The sequence below is a fragment of the Erinaceus europaeus genome, chromosome 14 (genome assembly GCF_950295315.1).
Source record: "Erinaceus europaeus chromosome 14, mEriEur2.1, whole genome shotgun sequence".
Lineage (NCBI taxonomy): Eukaryota > Metazoa > Chordata > Mammalia > Eulipotyphla > Erinaceidae > Erinaceus > Erinaceus europaeus.
In genome coordinates this window covers 18,555,615-18,578,167 of record NC_080175.1, presented here as the reverse complement: position 1 = coordinate 18,578,167, position 22,553 = coordinate 18,555,615, and the positions used below count along the sequence as shown (strand labels likewise).

At 42.2% G+C, this 22,553-nt stretch overlaps 1 protein-coding gene across 3 annotated transcripts in view; it reads right to left on the bottom strand.

Annotated features, from left to right (window-relative positions):
• XPNPEP1 (X-prolyl aminopeptidase 1) overlaps nucleotides 1-19,818 on the bottom strand; it is a 59,715-nt gene extending 39,897 nt beyond the window's left edge. For 2 of the 3 annotated variants that reach the window (XM_016191445.2, XM_007530336.3), the window contains exons 1-3: nucleotides 19,681-19,818; nucleotides 12,798-12,886; nucleotides 2,577-2,701 (exon numbers count right to left, since the gene is read on the bottom strand). In XM_016191445.2, the coding sequence (XP_016046931.1) occupies nucleotides 2,577-2,701; nucleotides 12,798-12,886; nucleotides 19,681-19,712 (246 nt within the window). In that variant the 5' untranslated portion in view covers nucleotides 19,713-19,818. Of the gene's footprint in view, nucleotides 1-2,576; nucleotides 2,702-12,797; nucleotides 12,887-13,491; nucleotides 13,578-19,680 lie in introns of all 3 variants that reach the window. The other variant, XM_060171366.1, reaches the window with a different exon arrangement.
• Between the last annotated feature and the right edge of the window lie 2,735 nt (nucleotides 19,819-22,553).

The following is a 22,553-nucleotide window of genomic DNA, read 5'->3' as shown; positions in this document are numbered from 1 at the left end:
AGAAGAATCATTTGGTAGAGAGTTTCAATTTTACAACACTAAAAAATTCTAGAGATCTGTTGTGCAATGCATATAGTTAGCACTACTGAATTGTACACTTAACGACAGTTAAGATAACAAATGCTATTAATCTTAAATGTCATAACTAAAAACTGCTCCACTGATTTCATTATTTTGACAACTGAATATATCTTTTGCAGAACAACTTACAAGACACAACAGGAATGTTAGTCTAAACATCAAAGTATTCTGAAATTCATGTTTTTGCCTCAAGTCATCCAACTTCCTTTGATTAATTTCAGCCTTTTGGTTGCTCCTAAGGTCAAGAAATTTCAAGTCTCAAAGCACTGGCCCAATGTTGCTGTTGTACTCAGTAACATTAATACTAACCTAACACTGTAATGACTATGTGGTAGGGGACCTCTCAGAAGGACTAAAGGAGACCAACAAAAGTAGACATCTTTGAGAACATCTTTACTCAAGTTCTCAGCTGGGAATTGAGTTTGAGGATTCGGGTTCTAGTTCCATCTAGTAAGTAAGAGATAGAAAGACATAGATGGAACAGCTAGTAGGTTGCCACCAATTTACTACTCATCTTGTTGCCTGGGAAAGAAACTGATCTGCAGCAAGAAATGGAATCCCTCCCATCTCAGTTCTCCACGAAGGCCACCTGTGTTCCTGCTCTGAGGTTCCATGAGACACCTGACATTGCCTTACTTGAAAGGGTCCCATTCACATCTTGGAGTTGTGCCAGTGCAATGGCCCTGCCAGTAGGCCCTTGTTAAGCACTTTTATTGCTCAAAGTACCTCAAGGCGGTTTCTGTTACCTACATCTAAAGAATGCTAGAAACCAGCCACAGTGGCCACTACTGCCTCTTGTTTCCATAAGCTCTTACAGAAGGGAACTGCCACAAGGTTTTCAGAAAAGCACTCCAAACTTCCCTGCTTCTCTGCCTTGACTCCTACACTAATCTTAGCTGCCTGGAATCCCTTCTCCGCCCTCTACCTCCTCTTTTTAGCCAACTCTACACTTTGTTCAACATTCAATTCAAATGCCTCCCCTGCCCATGAAGTCTTCCTTCATCTTCCTTCATCTTCATCTTCATCCTTTTTTCTTTTTTTTAGAGAGAGAATGGCAGAGAGAAAGACAGAAGGAGTGAAAGAGATCATACTATCAAAGTTTCCTTCAATGCAGTGGGAACCAGGCTCAAGCCAAGACCGTGTACACGGTCAAGCAGCACACTATCCAAGCAAGCTGTTTCGCCAGCCCTGTTTTCTTGATGGCACTTCCTTACAACTCGTGTATGCAAGTTTGGTGCCCTGCCTGCTGTGTAATCTTCCAGGCCAAAAACAAAACAAACAGAAAATTGGGGGGGGGGGGGCAGGAAAGGAAGGGGAATGGCACAGAAAAAAAAAACAATAATCAAGAGCACAAAGCATGCTCGATGATCCAGAGTTCTACTTAGTTTGTCTTTGTTGCATGCATGTGGGGGCAGGGGTCAAACCCATAACCTCACAGGTGTCAGACAGCTGCTCTATTGGTGTGTAGCCTCCCTGATCCCAAGAAGCGTAGCGACAGGATTAGTACGGTTAAGATCTGAATACATAACTCTATATTTCAAGGTCGTTTGAATCCCAGCATCACATACTAGACCAGGAAGGTAGCTCAGTAGAACAACATGTGCATGAGACCTCAAATTTGATCTTTGGTACTATATGAATTACAAGCCACATAACAACAGGTTCACATTCATCTTTGTGTCATTACCATACCAAGATAGTGCCAGGAACGTAGCAACAGTTGGAAAAACCATGTACAGATGACTCTGCCCTGCCTCTCTATACTAAGCACAGAGAGGGCAGGAATTCAGCTTTACACTCATCTCTGCAACTCTACAGTACTATGACCATAGAGTAAGCATTCAAGCACTTGCTGACTTAAAGAACTGACAGAGTAAATCCTAGAATCCTTCATCCTCCTGCCCTGCAGTCCCATCACATGAGGTCTCCAACTCTCCAAACCTCCAAGCTCTATTTTCCCATAACTGAATCACAACATTGTCAGAGGTCCAAGGCACTTACTGAGTTATTTCCATCAGAGGTAATAAAGTGAAAGCGAAGATGATATTCATAATTACACCTAAATCTTGCTAAAATGGAAATCAATAGTGACTTTCTGGCAACTCTTCCTGCCACACCAGAGGAGTGGAACAGTCTGGATGAACAAAGATAGGTATGACCAACAGTTCTGCTGGGGATAAAGTGGGGTAAGGAGATGGGCAAAGGGTCCAGCAGAAGAAAGGTCCAAACTTCTGCTCCTTCACTTGTCACTAATTCTTCCTCAGTTTTTTGAAAGCTGGCTTGTTTTCATTAGAAACAAAGAAGCCAGGGTCAAGTCAATAAGCACACAATGCAGTGAGACTCAAATGAACACTAGGCCCTTTGTCAAGTTCTGGACAGCATGCTTGGTGTGGGTTGATAACTAAAATCCAACAAACATATCTGAGCGGGGGTGGGGGGATGAAGAGAAAGGAGAGGTTGAGGACTCCCATTGCCAATCTGTCTCTGCACTATACCTGGTGGGCATCTCCTGAGGGGATGATGTAGGCCTGGATTGGTTCTGTAACATACTCGGAGTTCCTCATGGCTTGTCTCAGCTGCCGGAGCAACTCTGAAGTTACCTTTGGAGCCATTCTGCCACCTGCAACAACAGGAGAGTTTATTCCAAAATGAGCCTTAGGCTATGGAGAAGTTTCTGGCACATTCTGCCCCACTCAAGCTAGGCCTTCAAACTGGCCAACTGTCCCCAACCAGGACAAAGTCATAGCTACTAATGTTTACAGTTCTTCAATACCATATCCAAACGTGGCAAATAAAGTAGAGCAACAAATATTCATTTGCAAATCAGTCAGTTACCTCTTTCACTTGGAAGGTTCTATTCTAAGGAGATAATTAAATGTGTACATAAAGATAAAGGTATTTTTCTTTTTCTTTTTTTTTTTTTTTTTTTGCATCTTTGTGCTTATTGCTATCAAGGTTATTATTGGGGCTTGGTGATAGCACTACAAATCCACCACTCCTAACAGCCAGTTTTTTCTTCTTTTTTTAACAAGATAGAAATTATAAGGGGAGGAGAAATAGAGAAGGAAAGAGAAAGATATATACCTGAAGACATGCTTCAACACTCATGAAGTGGCCCTCCCCACAAGTGAGGAACAGGGGCTTGAACCAGGTACACCACCACCTAGCCCCCTTTACCCTTCTTTATAGTCATGGAATGGAGTAATACATAGTTCAGATAAACTATAATACACATCACAGGATAGTACTATATAAAACAAAGAAGTCATAAAATCCATATTTAGCTTAGGAAGATATCAACAGTAGCGGTAGAGAATTAAAACACATTACAAAAGAACATTCATAGAATATCCATATTATTTGAAATGAAATATATGTATACGCAGAGTGGAGTTCCTATGTCAGCCAAGTGTTTGCAGTGCTACTTGTGGGTAGGAGAATATAGAGTGATTGTTTAACTGTTTTTAAAAAATCTTGTATTTCAGCTAAGTAGTCAGCCACAGAGCGGGAGCAGTCAAAAGTCTTAAGTCACACAACAAAAACAAAAATGCCTCAATTCATGTAAACATCTGCTACCAAATGGGTGTGTGACCTTAAGAAGCAAAAGAATGGGGTCTCAGTGCTCTATATTCTCTAGACTATAGTGGGATCAGATATGATCCATGGTTTTCAAACTGAGAAGTCCCAGAGGTTACAAGAAATCTACCATCCCAATAATATCAAAACTGATGAAAATACAAAATAAGAATAGATGTACCAAATTCATTAAAAAGAAAACTCAGAACATTCAACAAAGTCCAATTAAAAATTTTTAGATTTCTACTAATTTTCGAGTAGTCAAAATCAAGACTCCTAATGAATACAAAGATTCTATTTTTGTATGTAATGAAGACACAGATGGTGCAAACTAACTTTATTAACTTTTTATTATCATTATTTATTTATTGGATAGACAGAAACTGAGAGCAGTGAGGAGACAGAGAGGGAGAGAGACAGAGAGACACCTGTGGCCCTGCTTCACCATTCATGAAGCTTTCCCCCTGCAGGTGGCAACCAGGGTCTTGAACCCAGGTCCTTGAGCATTGTAACATGTGTGCTTAACCAGGTGCACCACCACCTGGCCCCCAAACAAACTTTAAAACCACTGTGATAGTTCTGCAGTGAGTAGTCTTAGTCTCAGTAGGTGCAGTAAGCAATATAAAGACCTTAAAAAAAAAAGATACCATAAAGTACTTAACCAAATATTTTCTAATTAGACCTAGATACCCTCCTCTCCTATTTCTTATTTCACTTCTCTCAATCTTTCTAGGTCTAATCTTGTCAGATAAAATCAGGGCTACAAAAACTGAATAAGGGCCGAGACTGGCACATTTTAATGATGGCCCTTTTGGTCACTACCAGGCCACCCATCATCTGAGACTCTAATCAGGGAATCCTTGGATTCCCACATAGACATGAAGGGCCTACACCTCTAAGGGATCCCTCTCTCCACCATCAATGGTCACTTTCATCAGGAACATCAGCATAAGCTCTCCTGTGGGTCTCTATAGGACTTTGTCCTCAATGTAGAACAATAATGGTAGGGACTGCCCCACTCTCCAAAGAAAGGCTGGGTCAACATACTCTGCCACTCAAGGAAGATGAGTCCTGAAATGAGCGCAGCTTAGAATGTTCCTAACTGTGACCATGGACTGCGAGTTCAGACTAACAGGGATGCAGAGCTTACACAGGCTCCTGTGCTAAATATGAATAGATATGGGCCCTAGATCAGATCAGTGGGGTTTACAGTTAATGGTACTTACATACTTTCCTCATTTTGGGGAGCTACTCTCTGCCCTAATCCAGCTTTGTAATCTTATTCTCAACTCTGACACCATCTTCTCAAAAAATACTTTTAGCCCACCTGCATGTTAGCCACAGGACTCAGGCAAAAATTACTAAAGTCATGGGCCCCTTGGAATATACCTAAAATAGACTTCCTAGCTTCTTTCTACACCAAGACCCTTATCTCCATCTGCTCTACTCTGACTTTAGGTTTCTGATTATTAAACAAATTTCCCTGCTTTGTATCTTACTGCTTTTCAACCACCACACTGCAGATGCTACCATGACACCATGCTGACTTCAATGGGCGAATGACCTCACCAACGTGTCCTGGAACCCCACCTCCCCAGAGCCCTATCCCACTAGGGAAAGATAGAAACAGGCTGGGGTTATACATCGACCTGCCAACATCCATGTTCAGCAGAGAAGCAATTACAGAAGCCACTTTCCACCTTCTGTACCCCATAAAGAATTTTGGTCCATAGTCCCAGAGGCATAAAGAATAAGGGAACTTCTAATGGAGGGGATGGGATATGGAACATTGGTGGTGGGAACTCTAAGTAATTGTACCCTTCTTATCATATAACCTTTTCAATAATTATTAAATCACTAATAAAATAAAACTACTGGGGGTAGGTGTTGGTGCACCTGGTTGAGTGCACATGTCACAGTGCGCAAGGACCCAGTCAAGGCCCCAGTCCCCACCCGTAGGGGGAAAGCTTTGCAAGTGGTGAAGCAGTGTTACAGTTGTCTCTCTGTCTCTCCCTCTCTATCACCCCCTTCCCTCTCGATTGCTGGCTGTCTCTATCCAGTAACTAAAATAAAGATAATAAAATTTTTTTTAAAAATAAAACTATTTTGGCTAGTATTGCTATCTGCTAATTATCTCTAGTAAACACCAGACCTACAGTGCTGTGGCTATATAACAAAAGAAAAACTACTGGGGGGCCAGCAATGGTGCACCATGTTAAGTGTACATAATACCAAGCAAGGTCCTTATGGACCTGGGTTCAAGCCCCTGCTACCCACCTGCAATGGGCCTACTTCACAAGATGTGAAGCAGGTCAGGAGCCGGGTGGTGGCATACCTGGTTAAGCACACAATGCATAAGGATCCGGGTTCGAGCCCCCAGTCCCCACCTGCAGGGAGAAAGCCTTATGAGTGGTGAAGCAGGGCTGTAGGTATCTCTTTGTCTCTCTCCCTCTCTATCACCCTTTTCCCTCTTGATTTCTGGCTGTCTCTATCCAATAAATAAATGTAATAAAAATTTTTTTAAAAAGATGTAAAGTAGGTCAGCAGGTGTTTATATTTCTCTCTCCCTCTCTAGCTCCCCATGCACTCTCAATTTCTCTCTGTCCTAATAAAAAATGACAGGAAAGAAAAAAAAAAAGGAAGAAAGAAAGAAGGCACTGGGAGCAATGGATTTGTAGTGCCAGCACCGAGCCTGAGTGATAAACCTAGTGACAATAAATAATAAATTAATAAATAAATAATTTAATTACAAGAAGTGGAAGTAATGAATGTTCTCATTATTTAACAGATCTTGTTCTTAGAGCACTCCCCATATAGTTCCAGTCCAACATGTAAACAACCAACTCTACAATCCAGCTCCCCTAGATAATGACACTGGTTACAATGGGGGGATCTATACCAACACACCATTACCTTCCAAAGTCTGTAATTCATATTGGACTTGGTGGTGTACATTCTATAGGTTTTGACAAATATATGGCATGTATCCAGAATTCAAGTGTCAACACAGAATAGTCTGACAGTTTTCATTGCCCTCAAACTCTTTTGCTCTTCCCTCTCTCCAACCACTGGCAACAAGTAGTCTTTTAGTGTCTCCAAAGCTCACCTTTCCCAGAAAGTCATACAACTGGTACCATATAATATTCCTTTTCCAACCTTTTCTAATTGGCTTCTTTCACTTAGCAATATGCATATATGATTCTTCCGTGTCTTGCCATGACTTGATAGCTCCTTTCTTTCAGTGCTGAATGTATCACTGTGATGCATACCCTGATAGGTATGGATATTAAAGGCAGGGAGGTATTCTTTTTTTTTAATTTAGTTATTTATTCCCTTATTGTTGTAGTTATTATTGTTGTCGTCGTTGTTGGATAGGACAGACAGAAATGGAGAGAGGAGGGGAAGACAGAGAGGAGGAGAGAAAGACAGACACCGGGGATTGAACTCGGGACCTCATGCTTGAGAGTCCAAAGCTTTACCACTACGCCACCTCCCGGACCACTCAAAGCATATTTCTAAGCAAGTTAACATTAAAAAGAGTCAAGTGTATGAGAATGTCACACATCAGAAATAGCAGCAGCAATAAATGCTGGAGAGGTTGTGGGGACAAAGGAAGCCTCCTGCACTGCTGGTGGGAATGTAAATTGGTCCAACCCCTGTGGCGAGCAGTCTGGAGAATTCTCAGAAGGCTAGAAATGGACCTGCCCTATGATCCTGCAATTCCTCTCCTGGGGATATATCCTAAGGAACCCAACACACCCATCGAAAAAGATCTATGTATACCCATGTTCATAGCAGCACAATTTGTAACTGCCAAAACCTAGAAGCAACACAGGTGTCCAAAAACAGATGAGTGGCTGAGCAAGTTGTGGTATATATACACAATGGAATACTACTCAGCTACTAAAAATTGTGATTTCACCATTTTCAGCCCATCTTGGATGGAGCTTGAAGAAATCATGTTAGTGAAATAAGTCAGAAACAGAAGGATGAATATGGGATGATCTCACTCTCAGATAGAAGTTGAAAAACAAGATCAGAAGAGAAAACACTCAGCAGAACCTGAACTGGAGTTGGTGTATTGAGCCAAAGTAAAAGGCTGGGGGGGGGGGGGGGTGAGAGTTCAGATCCTGGAAAAGGATGACAGAACACTGAGTGGGGGTTGTATTATTATGTGGAAAATTGAGAAATGTTATGTATGTACAAACTATTGTATTTACTGCCGAATATAAAACATTAATCCCCCAATAAAGGAAAAATAAATTTTAAAAAATAAAGAGTCAAGTGAAAAAATGCAAATCTCCTTTGGTGCAGTATTTCAAGCTTGGCTACACATTAGAACTACCTGGTGAACTTCTGATCTAATTAGTTTGGAGAGTAGCTTGGTCAACTGGAATTTTAAAAAGCAGACATGATAGAAAGTCAACATATTTTCTTCCAAGATCATTAATTTCCTTATAGAACTTGGCTTCTAATGGGACACATTCTGACACAGAAGGGTTTGGGTGACACTGGTGATAAAATATATTAAGATTACCAGTCACTGACTTTATCAGTAAAATCAACAGAACCAATGGCAAGCATAAAATTGTCAATGAAAGCCTAAAAAACATCAAAGGAAAAATGAAGAGCTGGGGAGAGAGCTCATTCTGCTAAGAGCAGCAACTTGGATGACTCGGGCTCCTAAGGCCACAGGTTCAATCCCTGGGACCAACTTATGCCAGTGCTGAGTAATGCTCTGGCCCTCTCACTCTCTATCTCCTTCCTACTCATCCTTATAATAAATTAACATGTTTTAAGGAGGGCTAGAAAGAATCTCTGCTTCCTGGTCACCATAACCTGCCTCCACATTCTGACCATCATCACCACCACCACCACCACCACCACCACCATCCCCAGTTTCTCACAATATTCCTCTTCCAAAGATTTATTCATTTTTATAAGAGAGAAGCCAAAATACTTTTCAGCTCAGGCACATGCAGTGCTGGGGATTGAACCCAGAACTTCACCAAAGTACTATGTTCTACCACCAAGATACCTCCCTAGCCCACATTCCTCTTTTTTAACTGGTCTCTTGAGACGCACCAGCATCATCAACTTCATTCCACTTCAGTGGCATTTTCACACTTCCCTCCATAATGCCATCTATCCCTCTCGCCACTTTGAACACTTCCTCTATTCTTGCTTCCTCATCCTTCACGCCCTTCAAACAGCTGGTATTCTTGGTCACCAACGGTAAAGGGAGAAAAAACAGCAACAGGCAACAGTGGAGGGAATGATGATGGCAGTGGGGGCAACAACCACTGAGGACAAAGGAGACATACTGCTGTAGCCACAATGGCATAAGTTTTGAATTAAGTGGATGGAAAAGTAGTGCTGGGTGCAGCTACACTTCTGTGGCTGTAGCTGAAAAGACAGAGGAAATGAAGTTACGGCTGGTGACTTTCCAGGAGTAATTTATATGAGGATTAAATGGGTTACAATATAGAAAGCACTTAAAAAGAGTTCCTGGCATATAATATAGTGAGTGTTATGTGTTTGCAATTACTAGAATTAGATGCACAACTAACTAACCAAGGAAATAAGGTGATAAATAGCACAACTGCTGTATATATCACTTCTCATTAAGGCACAAACCATGTCATCCTAACTTCTGAATCCACATATCCAGTCCAGCATCTAACAGATAGGATACTCACTCAAAGATGGCTGGACGAGTGTCATAACTTGTGTCTATAATCCTTTCAGACTCCGTGTAATAAGCAGTAATGAAGCCTCAGTGAAAGAGGAAAGCTAGAACCTTAGAGGATGCTGTATTACAGTATCTACTCATTCCACATCACAGTACTTTTCTGAAATGTGTGAAGCAGCCAAGAGCTACTACTACTACTAGCGTTTGCCCGGCCAAGAGCTAATCAGCATGTAAGGAAAGTTAAGAGGCCAAGAGCAACAAGCCTAGTCCATGATGTAACATTAGCCTATACACTGCCAGGTATTTTCAATCATGCTTTGAAGAGTGACTCACTTGAAAGTCTTGATAGTGTAGGTTTGGTTTTAGAAGTAAGTTCCTAAGCCTATGGCCTTTATCACAAACAAGACTTTTCACAACTTGGAAGTACACGAAAAGCTACTTAACGGATGGCTAGGAGAACTTATTCTGACACCATGTGTCAAAGTTCTAAACACACCATCTAGGCCATTGTAAAACTCAAAAAACAGCATGAAAATCTGTATCTGAACCACCAGTTGGTATTCCAACATGCTTCATTATAAGAAAAGAAGAGGCTGACCCCATCAGCTGGGGCCCTAGTCCGGGAGTCCTGAGATTCACGAACAGACATGATGGGCCTAGACCTTGAATAAATCCCTCTCTCCATTGTTACCGGTCATTTCTATCAGAAACAACACAATAGACTCCTTTGTGGGCCCCCACAGTGCCTTGCCCTCAACTTGGATCAACAATGGTAGAGAATGTTCCATCCTCCAAAGGGAGGATGGACAACATATTCTATGCTACACCTGAGGAAGATGGGTTGACATTGGGGCAGCCTGGAATGTTCCTACTCATGACCACAGAATGTGAGCTCAGATCTACAGGGATGCAGAGGTCACATAGGCTCCTAAGCTGAATATGGGCCCCAGATCACATCAAATCGATGGGGTTTACAGTCAACAATATTTATACCCCTTTCCCATATTTGGGAGCTACTCTCTTCCCTAATCCAGCTTTCTGGTCCTTTTTCCAGGCAGGACATTATCTCCCCAGACAATAAATTGGATCCACCTGCATATCAGATTTCAGGCTCAGGGGAAAGAGAAAAAAAAAAAAAAAACTAGTATAGTCATAGGCTCTTTGTAATATAACTAAAATAGGACTACAAACTATCTACAAAACAGAGACCCTCCTCCCGCAACTCTTCAACTGAACTATTCCAGCCTTTATGTTCATGATTAGTCAACAATTTGTTTGGCTCTATATGTTAACTCTTTTGTCAACCACCAGGTTCCAGATACTAACATGATGCCAACCAGACTTCCCTGGGCAGACGACCCCATCAATGTGTCCTGGAGCCCCGCTTCCCCAGAATCCCGCCCACTAGGGAAAGAGAGAGACAGGCTGGGAGTATGGATCGACCTGCCAATGCCCATGTTCAGCGGCAAAGCAATGACAGAAGCCAGACCTTCCACCTTCTGCACCCCATAATGACCCTAGGTCCAAACTCCCAGAGGGATAAAGAATAGGAAAGCTATCTGGGGAGGGGATGGGATTCAGAGTTGTGGTGGTGGGAATTGTGTGGAATTGTACCCCTCTTATCCTATGGTTTTTGTCAGTGTTCCCTTTTTATAAATAAAAATTTAAAAAAGAAAGAAAGGGCTTACTCCAATTTCAGTTTCTTTTTATTTCTTTTTTTTTTTTAATTGCCACCAGGGTTACTATTGAGGCTCAGTGCTGGCACTAGAATCCACTACTCCTGAAGCCGTATTTTCAATTTTGTTTTCTCTCTGTTTTATTTGATAGGACAAAGAGAAATTGAGAGGGGAGAAGGAGATAGAGAGGGAAAGATAAACACAGACACCTGCAGACCTGCTTCACCACTCCTGAAGTATCCTCCCTGAAGGTGGGGACAGGGCGCTTGAACCCAAGTTCTTGCTCATGATGACATGGGAATTCAACCAGGTGCACCACCACCGAGCCCCCAATTTCAATTTCTTAATACATACACAAATACAAAGCTGCTCTTCCAGTATCAAGAATTACAGGTAACGTCTCTGTCCAACTGCTGAGAACCAAGGGCTTTACATACATTATTAATTAATTCCACAGTAATCCTCCCAAAAGAGTTCACTATTCGCATTTTACAGATAAGAGAATTGGAATTGAGTACTTGCCTAAGTCAGCTGGATCAATCACTGGGAACCAGGACTTCAGAACCATTCATTGCCAAGTAAATGCTCAACTACACCAAATCACCTAACAGAGGTCTCTTTAAATTGTTCCAGGACCAACAGAATCAACACAACTGGGACCTGGAATCTGCAGTCTGAGATAACTAAAACTCTCTGGACTTTCATGTCTTCAAGTATTAAAAGAGGGAGAAAAAAATAGAGAGAGAGAGAGAGAGAGAGAGAGAGAGGGAAGTTTTCTTCGGACTACAAATTTGATGAGTCTAACATTATTTGCCTTTTTTTTTAGTTCCTATTTTTCATATTCCTTCTTACTCTTCTCCCTCCTCACATGTCTCAAAATGTGTTGCATACATAAACATTTTAAAGAAAAAGGACCTTAGGGGCTGGGGTAGATATCATAATGGTTATTCAAATAGACTCTCATGCCTGAGGCTCCAAAGTCCCAGGTTCAATCCCCTGCACTACTATAAGCCAGAGCTGAGCAGTGCTCTAGTAAAAAAAAATAATAAAGAATAAAGAATAAATTTAAAAGGAAAGATAGAAAGAAAAAGGACTTTAGACTGCATGCATTTATAACACAGTCTTCTAAGGAAATAACAGTCATAGTTTCTTATATGCTTCAAAATACTGATTCTTGTTAATTAGCTAGAAAGAAATGCTGTGGTTCTCCTGGACAGTCCATCCATCTCACATGCTTTAGAGACACAGCAATGCAACACTATTTAGAATTCAGATTTCTGGCAAGCCAACAAAACAACCAATCAGTTCTGAAAAGTGGAAATGGTTCCAGAAATTTCTCTGCAAAAGATTTTCCTAAATGCACATTCTATTTACAAAAGCTCAATAATTTTTTCTTAGTTCAATAATTTTTTCTTAGTATGATGAAAATAGAAAATCTCTAAGGTAATCAGCAAAGGGCTGTAGCAGATATTAAAAAAATTAAAACAGGGCTTTCCTATCCCAACCATTAACACTGTTACCACCCAAGAATAGGACATGGAAAAGATGTAACTCATTAATTTGCTATCTAAAAAGCAGTGACAATGGCAACAGTAACTAGGGAAGCCAAAGGACAAATGGTTTATAATTTCCAGATACATGTCTCATCTCCCCCAGACATGAACAATTTACTAATCTCTTGTCCACCCCCTCCTGCCCCAACTTGGGATTCAGATAGGGGAGACATAAATCCCCTTGAGATGTTCTATTTAATAAAAGGTAAAATTAAATACCTGTTTCCACACCTGGGTCTTCTGTGTTTGTCACCCCGTTAAGCTCAATTATTCTCAAATTTGTCAGCTGAAAATCCCGGTGGCTCGCCCTTAAGGAGAAAGAGAACAGAATGTTGCAGACTTTGACCACAATAAATGACAAGGCATCATCAAAGAGGAAATCAGCTTGAATGAGCAGTTTTCCTTCATGACTCTGAAAAACTCCCGCCTAGTATCTATGACGAAATAGTAACAGTTTCAGATAAAGTTTACAGATAAAAATGTCACCGCAACAGGTAAACCTTTACAGTTCTTGCTCTAACTTAAGAATTTCCTTCAGCCATGTCTTATCCCCTACTTAATTACTCTAGATTTTATTTGCAATGATTAATTTTTCCCATGTACAATTTTTTTTTAATTCTTTCTCAATTTTGCCTTTTCATTCTTCATGGGATCCTACTTTCACTATGGTTTCTCAGCATTTTAAATATTTGGGGGTTCTTATTTTATCATCCACTTTACACATTTACTAAAAAAAAGTATTAAGATAACCCTGAATTTGGGGGCAGGGGAGGGTGTGCTCTTGGTGGATCATTCTTTATCTACTCTGTAAACTTCTAGCAAGAGCTATCTCCAAGGGGCCAAGTGGTAGCACACCCAGTAGGGTAAACACATTACCATAGGTAAGACTTGGGTTCAAGGCCCTGGTACCCACCTGCAGGAGGTAAGCCTCACAGTGGATCAGTGCTGCAGGTATCTCTTCTTTATTCCAGGAATGCAAGGATGGCTCAGACTATGAAACTTAATTAATACACAACATCAATAGAGGATAAAAACTACTGGATCATCTCAGCAAAGAAAAAGCATTTGAGAAATCCAATACCCGTTTACAAAAAAAACTACTCACACTAGAAAAGAAGTTTCCCAGCCTCCTTAAGGACATTGTGAACTCACAGCTAATACCACCCTTAATGTTAAAAGAATGTTCTCTCCTAAAAATCAGGAATAAGACAAGAAGTTCACTTTTACTCAGCACTGTGGTGGAGAGTCTATCCATGGCAATTAGGAAAGAATTTGAAGGAAAAGGCACCCAGGTTAGAAAAGAAGTAAACTGTGGTCTGGGAGGTGGCGCAGTGACAGAAAGGAAGTAAAGTATCCCTACTTGAAAATACCATTATCATGAGCATATGAAATCCTAAAGATGTCACACTAAAAATTAGAACAAAGTAATCTTGAAAGAATCTATCAAGAATGAAGGATATTGGGCTAAGGAAATAGCACAATGGTTATGCGAAAAGATTTTCATGCCTGAGGTACCAAAAGTCCTAGGTTCAATCCTCAGCAATGCCATAAACCAGAACTAAGCACTGCTCTAGTGGAAGAAGAAAAATCAGAATATAATAGCAATATATTTTTTAAAAATGCATTTCTATATACAATTGACCTTTGACATGGATGAGTTAGTTCCACATGAAGGAATTCACCCAGCCAACATCTACAGTCGGCTGAATAAAAGCGGAACGGCAAAATAAATAAATAAATAAAATCCAGAGTTCAAGTCCATGTCGTTGTTCAGTGGTCAACTGTACTTGCAATGAATAGTCACAAAGTAAAGTTAAGTGGCTGGGCAAGTGGCTCAAGTGGTAGAGCATCAGACTTTCATGCCTGAAATTCCCAGTTCAACTCCCAGCATCGTGTGTACTGGGAGGGTACTTTCCTGCTCTCTGCCTTATGTGCAGTACATAAAAATTAATATAATAAAATAAATCCATTAAAATGAAGAAAAGGTCATGTATATTAGCATTAAAACAATGAAATATCAAAAATATTTTAACAAGAAAAAATACTAATTAGTAGTCTGGAAAATGGCAGTTACTAAAGTTTTAGACTTAAACGCATGAGGTCCTCAGTTCAGTACTGAGCATTACATATAGCAGAGTGGGACTCTGGATTCCCTCTCTCTCTCTCTCTTTCAGTGGTATTGACAAATGAACAAATTTTAAAAATACAGAATTTGTTGGTAAATACAATGGTAGCACACCAGACTGTGGTTCTAAGGCCCCACGTTCAATCCCCAGCATCATTATAAGGCATATCTGTACAATACTCTATTCTCTGATATCAAAACTAATAAAACCACAATAATCAAAAGTATGATTCCATATATATTGAACCCAGGTTCAAGCACTGGTACTCAGCTGCAGGAAGAAAACTTCATAAGTGGTGAAACAGGGCTATAAGTGTCTCTCTTTCCCTCTTTCTCTCCCTCTCCATCTCACTACCTCCCTATATCCCTATCTCTCTCCCTCTCTGGTTCTCTGTCCCTATCAAAAAAAAAAAAAAACTAGGGACAGTAGAGTCACTATGCAGGCACCAAGTCTGAACTCCAGTGATAACACTGGTGAGAAAATAAGATTAAAAAAAAAAAAGAAACAAAAACAAACAATGAGATACCACAATGAGATAGCCACCAAGAAAATGATAATAAAAAGCACAAACAATAACAAATCCAAGTAAAGGTATGGAAAAGTCAAAATCCTCAAGAGATTGCAGCTAAAGGAAAAGAAGAAAATATAGAAAGGTATCGTGGCTTTAGAAGAGTCTAATAGTCCTTTAAAAAACCCAAAGAGCTATCCCATAACCTTACAATTCCACTCCTAAATGGAATGTTCACTTACCCTAGCAAAATGAAAAGTACACATATAAACTCATTCACAAATATTCATAGAAGTCAAATAGTAGAAAACCCAAATGTCAGCCACCTAATGAAAAGATAAGGTATCCTTTCATTCAGATATTGTATTGTAACATTATGTGGCAACAAAAAGCAGCCAACTACTAATACATGTTTTACATAATAAGACTTGAAAACACTTTGTACTAAGTGAAAAAAAAATTCCTATCACAGAAAGTCCTGTACTATATGATTCTACAGGTATTGTATAGAATGGGCATATGTATAGAGATAGAAAGTAGATTAGTAGTTTTTTTTTGGGGGGGGGAGTGAGGGGAGATGTAGGAAGACAAATAATATGTACAGAGTTTCCTTTTGAAGGTGATGAAATGGTCTAAAATAGAATGTGCTGATGGTTTTACAACACTGAATATTCTAATATCCAGTGAGCTTCTTAGCCTACTAGGTGAATTGTTTGTTGGTACATGAATTTTACTATCAATAATGCTGTTAAAATACTTCCCAATATAAGAAACCTTTTTCTTGGACACAGATATAAGTCACATTCTCCCCTGATTTCCCTGGTCTTCAAACACATGCTTAAAAGATGGTGAGAAAATTAGTTATCTACATCTTCAACTCAGTGAATATTTCAGACACAGAACTGAATCAGGGGAGGGAGGCTATTCAGGTGACCTTATTCATCCACTTTACAGAAGAAGCAGAGATACTTCGTCACAGGTCTTACATCTCAGTCTTAACACCTCAGTTGCAGACAGGATAAAAAACCAAATTTGACAGGTAATGTGAGTTCAAGCTCTCTCTGCATACAGCCCTGTCTCTGCCTTCCTGTCATGCTCAAAGGAGCCATAAAGCAACTTAACATCACAGTTTTCCTGTCCCTGTCACACCTGGCCACTGTATAGAACAAGATCTTTCCATCCACCATTTATTTTAACAGATACTTTCTTAGGCTCTCAATCAAAGTTGAACAGTGGCTACTTATTAGAACTAGAATGCATCTCAAGGAAACACCCAACTCAGCTCTCTCTTTAAAGCAAAGAAATGGAGTAATGGAGATCAAAAGAGATAGTTCCTGTTCTCACAGCTATTGGGTGACAGAACTAGGTCAGCATTAAAGTACTAGCCTCCCAATTTCCAGCTCAGTGCTCTTCCTCTCCCCAAGACTTTATCTTCTCAAGGTGGCGATGTTGCATGTAGGGAGGAAAAGGTAAGGAGAAATGTAGAGAATGAGATTTCAGGGGCCAGGTGATCGCGTACCTGGTTGAGCACACATATCACAATGTGCAAGGACCCAGGTTCAAGGCCCTGGTCCCAACCTGCAGGGGGAAAGCTTTGCAAGTGGTGAAGCAGTGTTGCAGGTGTCTGTCTCTCTCCCTCTGTATCTCCCTGTTCCTTCTCAATTTCTGGTGGTTTCTATCAAATAAATAAAGATAGCATTAAAAAGAGAGAGAAAGAGAATGAGAATCCAGAGAACTTTGGACTTCAGAACAACAGAATTCAGAGAACTTCTTCCTGCTCGATCTTTGTATAAGATAATTATGGCATATTGTTCTCCCTCTCTTTTTCTTTTCTTTCTTTCTTTTTTTTTTTTTATTGCCACCAGGTTTATCAACAGGGCTTGGTACCTACACAATGAATCCACCATTCCTGGCAGTCTTTTTGTTCTGTTTTGTTTTTTGTTTTTTGGGTTTTTTTAATATTTATTTTATTTATTTATTCCCTTTTGTTGCCCTTGTTTTTTTGTTGTAGTTATTATTGTTGTTGTCGTTGTTGGATAGCACAGAGAGAAATGGAGAGAGGAAGGGAAGACAGAGAGGAGGAGAGAAAGATAAGACACCTGCAGACCTGCTTCACCGCCTGTGAAGCGACTCCCCTGCAGGTGGGGAGCCGGGGTTCAAACCGGGATCCTTATGCCGGTCCTTGTGCTTTGCGCCACCTGCGCTTAACCTGCTGCGCTACAGCCCGACTCCCTGTTTGTTTTTTTTTTGTTTTCCTTTCCTTGTTTCTTCCATTTTGATAGGACAGAGAGAAATTGAGAAGGGGGAGCTAAGGAGGCAGAAAAACATCTGTAGCGCTGCTTTACCACTTGTGAAGTGTTTCCCTTGTAAGTGGGGGCCAGAAACTTGAATCTAGGTCCTTTCACATGGTAGCCTACCCCCTCTTCTCTTTTGTAAAGAAATTCTAGGAAGCAGGACGTGACTCACATGGTAAAATACATATTACCATGCATTAGGACCCAGGATAAAACCCCTGGACCTCACATGCAAGGGAGAAGTGGTGAAACAGAACTGAAGGTGTTTGTTTTACCTTCTCTCTGTCTCCTTCACCCTCCCAGACAGCACTCCTCTTTCTCACCCTCTATCAAATAGAAAGTAAAAAAAAAGAAAGGGGAAAAAAGGCCACTCAGAATAATGGAGTCAAAGAAAGACAGCCCAGTAAGGTTTCAGCTACCTTTGCCCCAGTCCATAGGGGAATCATACATTCAGGTGAAGCAAAACGTGGACCAAGATGCCTGCCTAATCATGCCTCGTGAAGTGAGACAAGGGTAGAAAGGGACCAGTTCTAAGTTGAGGACATGGGTAATGGTATCTTTCCCTATCTACAAACCATCACTCCCTTGGACCACAGCACTTGGGTTTTCCTTGAGAATACCTCTTCCCATTTCAGTTCACAGAGCTGGGATGAGTTTCACCCACTCTCTTGCTAAGTTCCAGGAGCCAAGCCAAACTGATTCATCCCTCCAGCTACAAGACTGGTTTGGGGACAGATCAGGTAAGCCAGGGGAAGTCAAATCTGGATTTTTTTACTCTGAGATCTTTTAGGTGATCTATTAGGAAAAGAGAAATCTAGTTTTGCTGAGGCTATAAACTTGGAACTGACGTGCCTGCCCTAAGTAGAAAATGTGTCTGAAAATTAAGCAGATACTGAAGGAATCAAGTGTCAAAGGATGCAAAAGAGAGGCCTAGTCTGATGCCAGTGTTGCATTCCCAGACTCAGCTGCACTGGAAGTTATTTCAACCCCTTTTCTACCCAAGTCAACTTGCATTCAGTTTCCATCCCCTAAAATGACGTAAATCTTTCTTTGTCACTCAAATTCTGCTACTAAGAGTGTGCCTGAGGCCAGTGGGCTCCCTTCTCTCTGCTTCTCACTTCCCCCCTTGTGTGTGAGGTTGAGGAGGCACCAACAGCTGCCCCCACAATGTTGTGAGGTTATGAATCCTGCACCCAAAGGTCTAACAAAACATTATAATATCCACTTGCCCGGTGTCACTCCCAGCACTGCACCTACAGGAAGCTCCTTCCACTGCCACACCTCACACCACACCCTTCCAGAGGGCAGGTCTTGATCTCCGTTTATTCAAGTCCAGGTCAAAGTCGGCAGGGGATGTGTCTACTCACAAGTGCATGTAGTGGCCTACTGTCCAGCAGGTGGACCTGGCCAGGCTTTCAAGGGGATTTATCCAAGTCTTAAGTGGTCAGAGGATGGGGATGGGGAGGGGTGATTTCTGGGCTTTGTGAGCTCCCAAGGTCTCTAAATCTCCCACAGAAATAGCTGCTCTGGCAAACAGGATAGGCTTGATGGGAGGCAGGGGGTTTCCCCTCCTCATGTCACTGGCAGGATCAGACCAGGACAGGTGAGATTTTCCTAGAGATTAAGCCAATGCACTTCACGACCCGGCCTCTGAAACGATCTGAGTGGGAGAGAGGGAGGGGTCGGCCATTGCCTGTTTGTGTGGCGGTGACAGATCGGTGACTGTGAATGGCACGTGTCCGGGCAGTCACTGGAGACTCTGATATACCTGCGAGCGGGGCAAGGGCAAAGGCTCATCCACCTCCCTAGACCCCAGGAGACAACAACTTCCTGCAACAATCTGGCCTTCCCGTCGGGCCCGGAGGGGGTGGGGGTGGCGAGGGGTCCCGTGGGCAGAGCACCGCGGCTTCGGAAACACACTAGCTCCGGGCCCCGGAGCCGGTTCGGGCAGCCGGGAGGTGCCAGCAGCCCGGCGGAAACCCAGTGGAGCCGGGCCGGGCTGCACGGCTCCCTCCCGCCGCTCCCGGGGCCGGCGATCTCCTCCCAGCAGGGCTGCGCGGGGCTGCCCGCCGCTCGGCTCCCGTCTGCCCCTGCCCTCCAGGGGGCACCGCGCGTGCCGGGCCCGGCGACACAGCGCGCTGCCCGGCCGCCGGCTCCCGGCAGAGTCCCCTCACCTGACTCGCGGTGCCTTTCTGGAGGCTGCCATTCGGCGGTGACGTGCGCCGACCCACGTCAGCGGAGCGCAGACCAGCTGATCACCCGCGGAAGCTGGGGGGAGAAACGGGGAGCGCTCTAGGCGGGCGGGCGCGCGGGACGGCCACGCCCCTCTGTGACGCCATCTGACCCCGCCCATCGCACCCTTAGGACATGCGCCGGTCTCGTAGGCGGAGAGTAGGGCGGGGCTTCCACCTCGGCTGCTGGGAAGGAAGCGTGCCTTGCAGCGGTGCTTATTTTTCTCATTTCCCCAAAGAGGACTACAAAAAAAAAAAAAGCTGGAGGGGAGTGAGAAGGGGAACTTTGCAAACGGAAAGGGCTAGGCCGCAAAGAACACCCCTCCAGGGGTGTTCAAGTTGTTTTTTTTCTTTTCCTGCCAGAGTACTGTCTCAGTTCTGGAAGACTGACCCTGGGACTTTGGAGCCTCTGGCTAGAAAATCTTTGCATAACCTTTATGCTGATCCCCAACCCTTTTGGAGGGTGAATAAGAGGTGCATGGCTGCTTGAACAGAGTTAGAAAACTTTTTTCTACCTAGGATCGTTAGGGTATTTATAACATCATGCCGGGGGCCATTCCAAATGATCAATTTGGGGCTGAGGAGCTAGGTTTATATCAGTAGTTATGCAAAAAAGCCTTTCATGCCTGAGGCACTAAAGGTCCCAAGTTGATTCCCAGCACCCAGCCCTCACCCTCCACTTGCGGGTTGAAGCAGGTCAGCAGGTGTCTTTTTTCTCACTCTGCCCCCCCACACACACCGCCAATTTCTCTCTGCCATATAAAATAAAATAAAATAAAAAGGAGGGCTGCCGGGAGCGGTGGATTCAGTGTCTGCACTAAGCCCCAGTGATAACCCAGGGGGCCAGGAGATGTGACATCTGGTTAGGCACACATGTTACAATCCCAGAACCACCTTAAATGGGAGCAAAGCAGGGCTCTAGTTTAAAAAAAAAGAAATACAAAATTATCAGCTTAAAATTTTACACTTACATTGATATGGAAACAGCTGCTAGGTTCAGTGAATTTTGAGTCCCATCTGCAGTTGTTGCCTTGGCAGGGCCAGACCAAATGAATTTGCAGACTTTATATGTATACAGCCCTCAAGCCAGACATTCCCTGCCCATGTTCTAGAACTTCTGCAGGGTTCTTCCAGAAGTCTTAGAGATGTCCCCAAAATCATGACTCCCAGCAGCATAAAAACCCAGTTGCTGACTCGATGTGGGTAGCTAATAGGAATTTTCAACTTCACAAATCGCAATGGAGCCCTTGACCTAAAGTACCAAAGACGAAAATGTGCTCCCTAAGCTGTCTTCACCAACTCAGTTTGCACCAACTACTTAGCTCAGGTGCTCAGGCCAAAAATCTTGACACTAATCCTGCCTTTTCTCTCACACCCCAGATTCAGTCTGTCAGAAAGTGCTGTTAGCCTTGTCTTCTGACTAGAATGCTCTCTGGCCATGCACCCCTCCACCTATCCACTCCAGTCTACTGCCTCACCAGAGTGCTCAGTTACAAAGGCCTCCCTGTGCTCCCAGACCTGCATAGTTCACCCAAAACAGGGCAGCCAGCTTAGAGCTGTTAAATAAAGAGGAAATCTATGGCTATACCACCCTGAACATGCCAGATCCGGTGGCTGATCTTGGAAGAAAGGGGAGGGAGGGAAGCAGAGGAGACTACATAATGGCTAAAAAAGGGGGGGGGGGGAGCAAACTATCATTGCCTGAAGCTTATTCTTATCCTACTGTCTTTTTTTTAATACTACTGTCAATTTTTATATGATTTTTTTTTTTTTTTACTTGTCAAGCTCAGGCCCCACTGCACTGAAGGATATATTGGTACTGTGGTTTCTTTTCCCTCTCTCTTAGAAAAAGAAGAGAAAAAAATTAGGGCAAGGGAGATAGCACTATGATTATGCAAAACACTCATGCCTGATGCATGAGACCCTGAAGTCCCAGAGGCCTCAGGTTCCATCCCTGGCACTACCATAAACCAGAACTGAGCAGTGCTGTGGTTTAAAAAATAAAAATATTACATGTATGTATTGTATTCTGCCCTCCCAACACACACACACACACACACACACACACACACACACACCATATCCATATTCATCAGTGCAAATACTTCATCTGTTTTGATTAATGATGAACAATAGCTGACATAAAGTAAATTCTCATTATAGGTTTTCTGCAAGAATGTTCCCATAATATGCAGACTTTAAGGGTAGGGGAGGTAACTCTCTTATATAGTGCTATATTCCTGGTGTTCAGAACAGTATCTAATACAGAGTGAGTACTCAACAAACAGTCACTAAATACAAGTATTCGCTTTTTTAAATATTTGTTTATTTCATTAGAAAAGTCAGAGCACAGCTCAAACGTGCATAGTGTCAGGAATTAGCCCCTGGACCTCATGTATGTAGGTCCTTCACTCTACCACTGGGGCTCCTCTGCACACACAAGTGGACATTTTTCTTTTTAAAAAATTTTAATTCATTTTTAATGATTTATGACAGCATTCTATTCAGTAATCTTTCTGTCTTCAATAGAAGGCAAAGCAGTTATGTAAACTGGAAATTTTTATCATTGGAAACTGGGTGAGAAAAGGTTGTAAGCAAATGAAATGAAAGGCTATTTCAAGCAAGGTCAGTATCACTCATGTAAAGGGTGTGTGTGTGTGTGTGTGTGTGTCTGACAAAGTCAATCTGGAGCAGTAAAATTACATGTGTGAGGCCCCAGAGAAAATAATAATAATGATGCTCTAATTTTAAAGAATATATGCACCTATTCATAGCTGTACTATTTACAATAACTAAATTATAGAAGCACTCCAAAT